General features: G+C 50.4%; 1 protein-coding gene across 1 annotated transcript; it reads left to right on the plus strand.

Annotated features, from left to right (window-relative positions):
• The first annotated feature begins 1,583 nt into the window (after positions 1 to 1,583).
• Abhd17c (abhydrolase domain containing 17C) lies at positions 1,584 to 6,915 on the plus strand. Its single transcript, XM_013011998.1, has 3 exons — positions 1,584 to 1,620; positions 2,213 to 2,392; positions 5,509 to 6,915. The coding sequence occupies exons 1-3, from the start codon at positions 1,607 to 1,609 to the stop codon at positions 5,726 to 5,728; spliced, it is 414 nt and encodes a 137-aa protein (XP_012867452.1). The 5' UTR covers positions 1,584 to 1,606; the 3' UTR covers positions 5,729 to 6,915.
• The last annotated feature ends 4,660 nt before the right edge of the window (positions 6,916 to 11,575 follow it).

The following is an 11,575-nucleotide window of genomic DNA, read 5'->3' on the forward strand; positions in this document are numbered from 1 at the left end:
TGCCAAGCATGCTCCTTCAGAAGATAAATGCGAAAACTCAGACAAAGGGGAAGTCGGGGCCCATTCACTCAAACAGGATGTGTGTGTCTCGGAGGCCAGGCTGGGTCATGGATGTAGAAAGAAAAGAAAGCCTCACAATGGAAGAAAAACAAACCAGTTTTGTCCCACAAGTGCCCATTCCCACGGGCAGCCCTGCCCTGGCACTCCTGCCCAGCTGCCTTCTGAGTCGAGCCTCCTGCCCTGCCTCCGTCTTGCCTACAGGCTTCTCCTAGATGCACATCTGTCTGTGCTGCGTCCAGCCCGGACCCTAGCCTGTGTGTGTGAAAACACCAACATGTGAGAGCGGAGAGCCAGATGTGCAGTTTTGCCAGGGGCTTGGTGTATACGGCCCGGCTTCTCCTGAGGAGAGCTGGGAGTCTTGGGCTTGGTGTATACGGCCCGGCTTCTCCTGAGGAGAGCTGGGAGTCTTGGGCTTGGTGTATACGGCCCGGCTTCTCCTGAGGAGAGCTGGGAGTCTTTCTTGGTGCTGGAGTTTGAGATGATCTTAGCCCAGGCCTAAAAGCACTAATGTTCACGTGTTTCCTCTGTGTGATTGTAACCAAACTAGGTCAGATGGGTGCCTCTCCCATCTCCAAGACGCTAACCTTGGAGCGGATTTTGTATCCATTGTAACAATAATGATTGCTGAACTTTATTTTTAATTTGCTCATCAGTATCCTTTGGCTAGGTTCAGTCTGTTCAAAGCCAGAGATGCCGCGAAGCTGACGGATACTGAGCAGTGAGGGCCTTGTGTGTGCTGAGTCAATGAAGAGCCAGCCTGCGAGAGCAGGAGGGTCGGGAGGAAGGTCAGGCAGACAGGAGGGTCAGGAGGAAGGTCAGGCAGACAGGAGGGTCAGGAGGAAGGTCAGGCAGACAGGAGAGTCAGGGGAGGAAGGTCAGGCAGACAGGAGGGTCAGGGAAGGAAGGTCAGGCAGACAGGAGGGTCAAGGGAGAAAGGTCAGGCAGACAGGAGGGTCAGGGGAGGAAGGTCAGGCAGACAGGAGGGTCAGGGGAGAAAGGTCAGGCGGACAGGAGGGTCAGGGAGAAAGGTCAGGCAGACAGGAGGGTCAGGGGAGGAAGGTCAGGCAGACAGGTCAGGGGAGAAAGGTCAGGCGGACAGGAGGGTCAGGGAGAAAGGTCAGGCGGACAGGAGGGTCAGGGGAGAAAGGTCAGGCGGACAGGAGGGTCCGGGGATAATGTCAGGCAGACCAGGTGTAGGCAACTGTGAGCTCCTCAGATTTGCTGAAAAGTTTGGTTTGTTGGTCCCAAGGACCTGGTGTAGATGGAAGTGCGGGGGTGGACTGGGGAGGGCCGGTCAGACGGGCACAGTGGGGCAGTGGGGAGGCAGGGAGGGCTGTCTCCCCAGGTTCTGTCCTGGGAAGGAAGCTGGAAAGCTGTGCAAGTGTGCCATTAGTGCGAGTCAGAGTGATGCGGATTGAAACCAGGTCAGTAGTCAGGAACTAGGACACCTGCCTCCTCGCCCGCCATACCAAGGTACACAGAAGCCACAAGGACACACAGAACAGACCGGAAGGCCACTGGAGCAGTCGCAGCCTCATGGAGAGGAATGGAGAAGCAGAAGTAGCAGGGACTCCGGAGGCCTCTGGGATGGGCCCCTGGCCCCTGTGAGGGAGACCTTTGTTACTGGGCAGACAGGCAGACCCTGATCACCTGGCCGGGCATGGACCCACACAGCGGGGCTGGCGTCTGTGAAGCATCTCAGACACAGAAGTGGCTGGATTTAGTGACTAGAGAAAGGGGAGGGAAGAGTGAAATCGATCCTGACGCTGCATTCTGCGTTCTGGCACCTGCCGCACACCTTCCTCTCAGAGCCTGGGCCTGGGAATGCGGTCTCTGCACAGAGGCCTCTCATACAGATAGCATCTGTCTAACAACTAGCCGGACGGCCTGAAAGACCTGCAGGTGTTCAGCGTGGGAAGAGGCTAAGGGAATACGACTGTCTCTCAGGATCTACTGTTTCTCAGTAACTTTTTCCGGTGAATTCTATCTTTTATATCATTAGGACTTCACTGAAGAGTTCTTAAGCCAAAGTATACACGTTAGATGGTGTGATTTTAAGCCAGCATATGTGGGAGCGTTGTGGAGTTGAGGAATCATGGGCTTCTTTCTCTCCCTCCACTGACTAATGGCATACAACCTCTGGTCTCCTCAGGTACGGTGTCAGCCCCGAGAACATCATTCTCTACGGCCAGAGCATTGGGACCGTTCCCACCGTAGACTTGGCCTCGCGGTATGAGTGTGCAGCAGTAATCCTCCACTCCCCACTCATGTCTGGCTTGCGCGTGGCTTTTCCAGACACCAGGAAAACATACTGCTTTGATGCCTTTCCCAGGTAAGCTGGCGTTTGTGCACAGTCGGCCCACGGTGAACGGTTGGGGTACCTATAATGGCACACTGATCCTAAGTGTCCCCCGAGCACAGAGACACCAGGCTGTGTGCTAGGGGCCGTGGGTTCATGAGCTGAGTCCTGCCGACCCGGGGGGAACGCCTGAACCACACCACCCAGAGAACAGAAAAGGCGCCCACATGCCCACAGCAGCTTAGAGTCCAGAATGCGTTTGTCCATTCATTCACCTGTATGACTGACCACAGTCCATTTGCTCATGTTCATTCATTCCGAGGGACCTGTATTATTGAATAGACAAATGTGTGAGGAGGCCATTGGCAGTGGTCCCAACACTGTAGAAAACAAGCAAGCACACCTCTGACACCTGTGTCAGATGACACAAGGAAAGGTAGCATGTGAAGTTGTCTTTGTAAAGGACATCACGGCAAAGCGGCTTAGGTATAACTGGCCTCAGAGTGTGAACAAGTTCCTGGCCACCATTTCCAGCTGCTCTTGCACTTTGAGTAGCAGCCCTGGTCTATGCAGAAATGCTGTGCTGCCAGAGGAAGCGTTAGAGGCCTCCGCCAGCGTCTCCTGCCCGCCCGCCCACCCGCTGGAGATGACAGATAGCAGCAAGCTGCCCAGTAATAGAAAAGAGAAGACGTACCAGGACCACAAAATCCCACCTTTTTAACCTAAAAGGTGGGAAGTGTTAATAAAAAGCATTTGCCCCTGGCCACTTCCCATAGTGCATTGCTGAAGTAGCACAAGTGCCCAGCTGATTTTGCCCCTTACAGAAAAAAGTAGCGGACGCAGAGATACGCAGCTTCAGGGCTGCGTTCACCTGTCCCTTGCCACCATTCTGCTACTGCCAGGGGAGAAAGGACCACGCGGACCACATTCCGCTGCATCAGTTACGCAGATTGTCCCGTTCCACAGGAACCCCATTTCTGTGCAGTTCGTCCCAGGACTCAAGGGGAAATGGCACTGCACACTCTGGCGTGTGTCTAGGAATGCTAAGTAGGCCAGTTTGCATCAGATGTGTCCTTATTTGAGCTGAATTGGTAATGCGAGGCCAGTTTATTGCATGTCTTGGGGAAGCCAGGCCAGGAGTTACCTTGGCAACAAACTGAACCTTTTCTAACTCTTCAATTAGCCAATGCTTTAACATACAGCCGTGATAATATTATGTCCTAATTCATAATGAACAACAGCTTAGGCTGTGTTTGTCTGACTTGCCAGGTTTTTGTCGTGCATTTCAGCACTGTTACTTCCTTTATTCCTCAGGCTTAGAGAAGGTAAGTAATTGGCTTAATTAAGTCGGGTGATTAAGACAGTAAAAAGAAACTATTTCTCATATTCAGTACCATAAATTATTAGTATGATAGATTAGAAACTATTAATGTTGCATTGAGTTTGATCATTAACTGAATTTGTTAAATATTTTCTTTCAGTGTCCATTGGTACCAAATGGCAGCATAGTCTTATTATTTTCCTATTCTCAAAGGAGATACTTTCTCATTCCTTTTATAATAGTAAAAATAAATTTAAAAGTCCTGATTATTGCTTCACTTATTTTTTATCTTCGTTGCACTAGGGCCTGACCATGGCATTAAAACTTCAAATACGCGCTGCCGCAGTCCAGGGCCCCCTGAGTTGTGCAGCCTGAGCACAGACGTGGCAGTGGAATGATGCCTTTTCAGTTTGAAAGGAAGGGGTGTAAATGTAGTCGAAGAGTAGGGATTGCCACGCTGCCACGCTCCATCCTCACAGATGGCGTGGCCGATGGGATTGCCCCAAAGTGGCTGCCACTCATGAGTTGTGCTCACGTGTGAGTTGTGTGTCATTGATGCCAGAGCATCAATGACATCTGGATAAAGGGTCACAATCGTCTCTCTCTGGGGTGTTTCACTGAGGATTAAATGAGCTTTATGTGTAAGGTACAGAGCACTCTTCCTACACTTAGCTGTTACCTGTAACAGAGGTTCCCACAAATAGTACCCATTTATCTTCTTTTGTAACTCTGGACTGAGATCACACATAGAAAGGGAGGCCAATGCTGAGAGGCCTTGCCCAGAGGAGAGAGCAGAGAGATTGGTTTCCTTGGTTTACTTGTGGGTTAACCGAAGCTCTCCAGCCACTCAGCCAACAAGGTTCACAGTCCTTCGCGGTCCTCCTGGGATGTGTCCTCAGAGCCTGAAGCACCATGTTTGAAGATTCCAGACTTTTATCCTCTGAGAGATTTGATTTTTATAAGCAGAAGTAATTGGGAACCCCGTTTAAGTATCACAACAAAGACTGCACTTTCATGGAATAGGGTTTGTATCTTGCTAATCAATTTTCTCAAAAAATGAGTTCTCCACATGAGTTCAATAAGACCAGCTTCCCAAAGGGACATTCATTCAGACATGTATAGTGCTAGCTTGTTACCTTCTTAATCCTCTCCCCAAACATAAATATGTCTAAAATATCAGTGGTGGCTTTGTTAGTCTGATATTTTAGGAGTTCTGCCTATAATAATAGTAATAATAACAAAAACCCCGTAGCTAAATGCTGTGTGGTATTCTTTATTGTATGCTGGGACAGAAAAGGGACATTTGTGTGAAAAAAATAATGACATCGAAATAAAGTCTCAACTACTTTGTTTGTACCAAAATTGGTTCCTTAGTTTTGACAACTATACCAGGGTCATGCTGGATGTGGATTTTGTAGGAAATGGATGAGGACCGAATAGGAACCCTATATTATCTCTGCATCTCTCTTCTAAATCCAGATGTATTCCAAAATGAAAAGTTGTGTGTCTGTCAGGGAGAAGTAACAAAGGCAGGAAAGCTGCGTTAGCGTATGCAGTCACGTGGGTGCTGGTCGCGAGCAGGTACACGGACAGTCTCTGTGCATTCTCTTCGTTTTACTGTGAAGCTAAAACTGCTCTTGGGGGAAAAAACAAACCAGAACCTCATGCTCCCCGTCTCCTCGTTCTTTGCTCCTGTCAGCCTAGTTGTTGTCAGGCGTTGTCCCTCCTCCCCCGCCCTTTTCTCACTTTCTCTCTTCCCCCTTCCTCTCCTTTCCCCTCTCTTCCTGGGAACACAACTAAAGCGTCTTTCCCCTTCTCTCCTCTGCAGCATTGACAAGATATCGAAGGTCACCTCTCCCGTGCTGGTCATTCACGGCACCGAGGACGAGGTCATCGACTTCTCCCACGGCCTTGCTATGTACGAGCGCTGTCCTCGAGCCGTGGAGCCCCTGTGGGTGGAAGGCGCTGGCCATAATGACATAGAGCTCTATGCACAGTATCTAGAGAGACTAAAACAATTCATATCTCACGAACTCCCTAACTCCTGAAGACAGCTGCTGCTTTACCTCATTTGCCGTGAACAGAAGCACCCTCCGTGTTATACACGCTTTCACTGGATAGCTGTAACAACCCAGTCACCATGAAGAAGTGCCAGCCTTCGGGGTGCTCTGCTTGACGTCTTTTGTATCTAGAGTTGTTCTAATTCCCGCCACCCATTAATTGAGCAGTGGTTCCCAGCGTCATTGCCTGCAGAGGAACTGAGAACTATAGCGGACGGTGGGGCCGTCTTCCAGAGCTGTAGAAAGTGTGTTCCGTTCTGTTTCTCACCTCGCCATCTTCTCTGATTTACTGACGTAGGACCCGCCCTCCCTCCACCAGTGTTCCCGGTATTTGACCTCAGTTTTTTCTCAGCCTCGGGGTTCCGGGGTCAGTCCATTTGTGAGCTGTGCTAGTGTAACTGGAAGACTCCTGTGAGGAGTTCCTTATTTGGGTTAACATGCTGTTTTCTTCCCAAACAGATGACTCAAAGAGTAATTTACTGTAACTATCACGAGCAGCCTCCCCAACTGCAACCATATAAATAAAACTGGAATATTCTTACACAAAAGGAACTGGGGGTTTTTTAAGTGTAAATTTATTACTAGCCAACAGAGTTTTAATATTTTGATTGTTGGGTCAGTCTAACAGAGCCTGGCTGACTTTCCTACTGTAAAGCCCTCCTTGTAGGCTTTTTTAAACTACTGTACATATTTGCAATTACATTGTGCATAGATTCTTAATGGGGAGTTTTCTTTTGTCAGGCTACAATGATGAACTACAGATTCCTTGTTTGTAATGTAAATGATTGAATACATTTTGTTAATATGTTTTTATTCCTATGTTTTGCTATTAAAATTTTTATAACATTTCCAAGACAAAAATTCCAAGTTTATGCTTTGAAGAATTTATGTAATTAAAATTTCACTAATCTGTTTAGGAGTTACTTGGGTTTGGCACTGGAATTGCGCCAAATAAGCATCGGAAATGTAAGATTCTTAAAATTGCTACACTGCTTGTGTTGGTTGGGGATCTGGGGGGAGTCCTTTGGTTTAATTTCTTTTCAAATTTAAAAGCCTTAACTGTACTGTAAACCTCAGATTGTTGTGCACCCGGATTGCGGCTGAGGCCAGTTTGTGTGCTGTTGCTTGAATGCAGCACAGTGGTGGGCAATGGAATAAAGGACGCATGGAGCAGAGCGTGTGGCCCTGTGCAGTTCTTCCCTGTGTCTTTCCACCTGATGAGTCCAGTAGGAAGAACACAGTTTGTCTGGATTTAAGAAGAGGAAATTGGGGTATAGAGATGACACTGTCTCTCAGAAGTGTATGCTTTTGTTTTGCAAAGACCTTTTTAGGTTTCTTTAGAAGCCGGGGTATAGAACATACAGCTATAAATATCAGATGGTATCTATGTAGAATATTCAGTGGAGTCTAGCTATGAAACAAAGCTGGGTGTGAGGAGGGACAGAATGTTGCTTCCTTGGGAAGCCTGAAAAGGGTCCTGTTAGCCCTTTGACCACCCAACCCGAGCGAGCTGAGGGATGATAGCTTTCAGCCTCAGACGATGGTGTTCTGAGCACGCTCAGGGGGAATGGAGGGGCTGGGGAAGGGACAGATGTCTGCGGGGACCGGGAGAGATGGGCTGCTCCCCTGCCAGGGCTCACAGAGCTCCCAGTGACGGCTGGGGAGACTCACAGCGGCTGGGGCCCGGGTAGCCAGCAGCCAAGTGAGGATCCCAAGACCTGGCTTCCGGCTGCACTGGTGGTGCGTGAACCTTGCAACACCCACTTCGCCTCCCACAGTTCAGGGTGTTTACTAGTGCCAACCAAGGTACAGTAATGTCACCGGGAAACCTTGGGCGAGAATGACAGGAACTAGGGTGGCAAGGCCCTTTCACTCCACGGATAGCGGCTGGAGCTTTCCCAGACGGGGGGCTTGCTGCGGGGCCCTGCGCTGAGATGCCTGTGGGACACAGGTATGGCCAGGCTTGTGGCTCGGCCTCCTCGCCAGGAAGCCACCACACCTGCAGCAGATCCATCCTGAGTTTACCAATGCGTGGAGACGCTCCTCTGTGCTAAGGCTTTCTTCCAAGTAAAGAAAATCAAGTGGCTACCTGAAACCTTTTCAGAGAGTAGACACGTGTGAAAATAATTGCATAAATATTGAAGGAAGGGTTTGTCAGTAACACTTAAAGCAGGTATTGTGACCATATTTGCATTAGTTCCACCAGTTATCACTCTACAGTTCGTTGAGATTAAGCAGAGCAAGTAATACAAGCTGGAATGGGTTTTTAATCACAGGTTAAAAAGAAACCCTCAAATCCTAATTAAAATAATTGTTCTCTTGTAGCCTTTGAACACTGGAGGGTTCAGTAGTTATCACTGCTTCGAAACAGAGAAAGTATCTTCGCTCTCAGAGAAAGTAAGCACTCTTTAGGAACCTGGAGCACTTCCTCCGGTGTCTGCGCCAGGGGCAGCAGTGGCTGTGTGTGCACCGCAGACACACACACAAGTGTTTCCTAGAAAGACACGTGCAGTAGAAGACTGAAAGGTTCACGAACCTTTGAAAAGACGCTCAACTTGCCCACAAATGAAGAAACGCAAATTAATTCTACTCTCAAATACCCAACCCATTCGGACTGGCAAAAATTCAAAGATCTGACACCACCTTTCCTAGGAGGGGCAGTGAGGGAGGAGAACAGATGCCCAAATGCATCACTGGTGAGAGTGAAAATCAGTGCAAGATGTGAGGGCTTGACAGGACTTATGAAAATGCGCATAACATTTGACTCGGTAACTCTACTCCCAGAGCCTATCCAACAGATAGGAATGTGTAAAATGATAGTACCAGGTTAGACATTGCAATCCTATTTGTAATTTTTTTTTAAGGAAAGAGTCTAAATGCCTAGTAGCAAGTGCTATTTAAGTAATGCTGCAACCATACCCTGGAGGAGTATGCAGCTATTTAGAAAGATCTAGTTGTAGTGCTCCTGAAACTATATATATATATAACTGCACACCACAGTTATTGCTGCAATATTCATAATAGCCAAACTAAGCATCAGCCTAAATTATCAACGGTGCACAAACAAATAAAATGTTTGGATTGTGACTGGAGGACACGGCCTCTACGCTCCCAGACCATGCTCTCTGGTTCAAGCCATTTGTGGAGTACTTCATTTCTATGTTATTTCTGTATCTATCCATGTAATAATACACAGAGACAAATGTTTGGCTACGTACTGTAACAGAAACTATCCAAACAATCTTTGAGTGGAAATTATGTTTTCTGTATGCTTGTCTATATTCTAGAACTTTTGGTAATGGCCATATATTGTACTAAGATGTATAGGACTTTCTCCTTTGTTCATTTTTTTTTTTAACTTTTGTTGGTCATGGGGCTTCAAGTCAAGGCCCAGGTGCTGTCCCTGAGCTCTTTTTGCTCAAGGCTAGTGCTCTCCCACTTTGAGCCACAGTGCCACTTCCGGTTTTCTCGTGTTTTATTGGAGATAAGAGTCCCATGGACTTTCTTGCCCAGGCTGGCTTTGAACCACGATCCTCAGATCTCAGCCTCCTGAGTAGCTAGGGTTACGGGTGTGATCACCAGTGCCTGGCTTCTGTTTTTTAATAGAAAATAAACAGCATTTTTGTAATTAGGAAAAAGAAACTATATAAAAGCATACACACATCATGCACCCATGAACATTTTAGATATTGGTGCACACGCATGCACACGCACGCACATGCAGGTCCTTTCACGGTGTAAGGGTAGGGTTGGAGGGTGGCGTCCCCGCTGGGAGGACTCAGTGGAGGAGGCGCAGGCTGTCCATGCCAGGCCACACTGTCCACAGCACTGTCCTCTCTGGAGACTGTGGGAGTGGGGGGAGGAGGTGGGGATTCTGAACAGCTCGGTCCCTGCACTGGAAAGACCTTGCAGGTGTGTGTGTGTGTGTCCAACAATAAGAAGTCCACGTCTGAAGTGCCTACGAGGTGGCACCTCGGCGCCGGTCACCCCCAGGAGACAGGACTCGAGACCCCTGACCACCCTAGCCGCTGGGCGGGACTCCACACCGGCCAGCCTGGGGAATTTCCCCCGGTGCGCGGCAGCTCGGCGCCCACGGCCGCCCTCTGCTGGCGAGGCTGGGATGAGCCTCACCTGGCGTGGGGAGGTTTGGTGGCTGCTTTTCTGCCTGAACCTTGAGGCCTCGGCCCAGGATCATGGTGTTCCTGTTTCTTTTCAGCCCTCACTCCCAGGGTGTTTCTGGGGAAACCTGGTCTGGAGGCATGCCGTGTGGGGTCAAACTTCACCCCAGCAGACAGCGTGGAAGATGGAGGGCCGGCCGCTGCGTCAGCAGGTGGAGTTGGAGATCCTTGAGCTCTCAGACGCGGCGCTGGGCTCGCAAGCCAGAAATGCCCGGCAGGGGCAGCTCGAGCGCAGTGAGCGCGCAAGTCCTGTCTGTAAGGGCAGGGTCGAAGGCAGTGCCCGGCTGAGTAAGGAGGGTGAGGCCCGGTCTCCTCTCTCTGGAGACTCTGTGTGTCTGTGTGTGTGTCTCTGTGTGTGTGCCCGCGTGTGTGTGCCTGTGTGTGTGTGAGCGTGCGTGCACGTGTCTGATTCTGAACAGTTCCTGCCCCTGCACTAATAAGACCTTGGATTTAGGGAAGCCTGGGTGGTAAAGACGTTAGGTATGCCTGTATTCTTCCAAAAAGGCACATGGGCACATGCCGTCCACCGTGAGTGTCCGGTGGAGATCTGCCTGGCGCTGGTTTTAGAGGTGAGGAGCCTGTTTGGGAGTCTCTGGCAAGGCTCTTTCCCCCAAGCATTGGGCTGTGGTCACAGAGCTGGACGCCAGAGGAGTGTGCTGGGCAGTTCTGAGGTGGGAACCGGGCCTTCCCTCTGCAGCAGCCTTCACCTTCCTCGGGGGCTGGTGGTGCCCGCGCAGTCTGGGGACCCGCGCAGCCAATGCCAGCGCCACCCACCAATGTCTCCGGGTCTGGGGTCTGGAGCTCCGCGGGAAACCACGGTATGAGGACTAAGTGAAGACACCATTTTGGGTAGAGTCCATTTAGTTTCGCTGGAGAGAGAATCTTGCCGACCCAGCCCATTGTTCCAAGGAAGATAGGAAAGGGTTCGAGATCCTGATCATTTAGGAAAGGGTTGGAGAACTTGATCATTTTTCTCTAGCTAAGATCAAGTCTAGCTTTCTAGAAAATGCGGTGGAATGCTGGAGTTTCTTAGTTTAGCCAAGAGGGCGAAGGTTTCTGCTCCAACCCAGGGACGTGGAAAAGACTCGCGAAGCTCCTGTGGCCATGACCTGGCCCCGAGCGCAGACAGGAGCCGGACCCGTGCCTCGCGGGGCTGGCAGGGCGAGGCGCGCGCCCGAGGCCTGGGCGAGCGGAGGCCGCGGGCCAGGACGCGCCAAGGGGGACTGGATGGAGGACTGGCCGCAAGCCCTTGCTGTGCCAAAATCAAACCCCACGACGAACCAAAGCCCCAGACCACCCCGAGGCCCAAACAGGGGCAGAGACGGCGGCTGCGCTGAGGCCGGCGGGCCGGCGGTTGGGGGCCTCTCCGGCCAGGCCCTGGGCCCGCTGCCCGCCGCGCCCCGCTCCTCCCGGGGCCTCTCCGCTGAGAACGCGCTGTGCTGAGTCCAGCTTGAGGCTCCCACGAGCCACTTGGCCGCGCTCGCGCGAGGGCCGAGTCGACACCCGCGTTCAGATCAAGGTCTCGGCGTGAGAGCCCCGAGTCGTTCGGGGACCGGTCAGACCCGAGGCCCGGCCTCTCCACACCGGTTTTACCCTCAAAAGTAAAAAAAAAAAAAAAAAAGCTGAATAAATGTCAAGTGTTTTTTTTCCTAATAAG

This window comes from Dipodomys ordii, unplaced genomic scaffold (assembly GCF_000151885.1).
Source record: "Dipodomys ordii isolate 6190 unplaced genomic scaffold, Dord_2.0 Scaffold15, whole genome shotgun sequence".
Lineage (NCBI taxonomy): Eukaryota > Metazoa > Chordata > Mammalia > Rodentia > Heteromyidae > Dipodomys > Dipodomys ordii.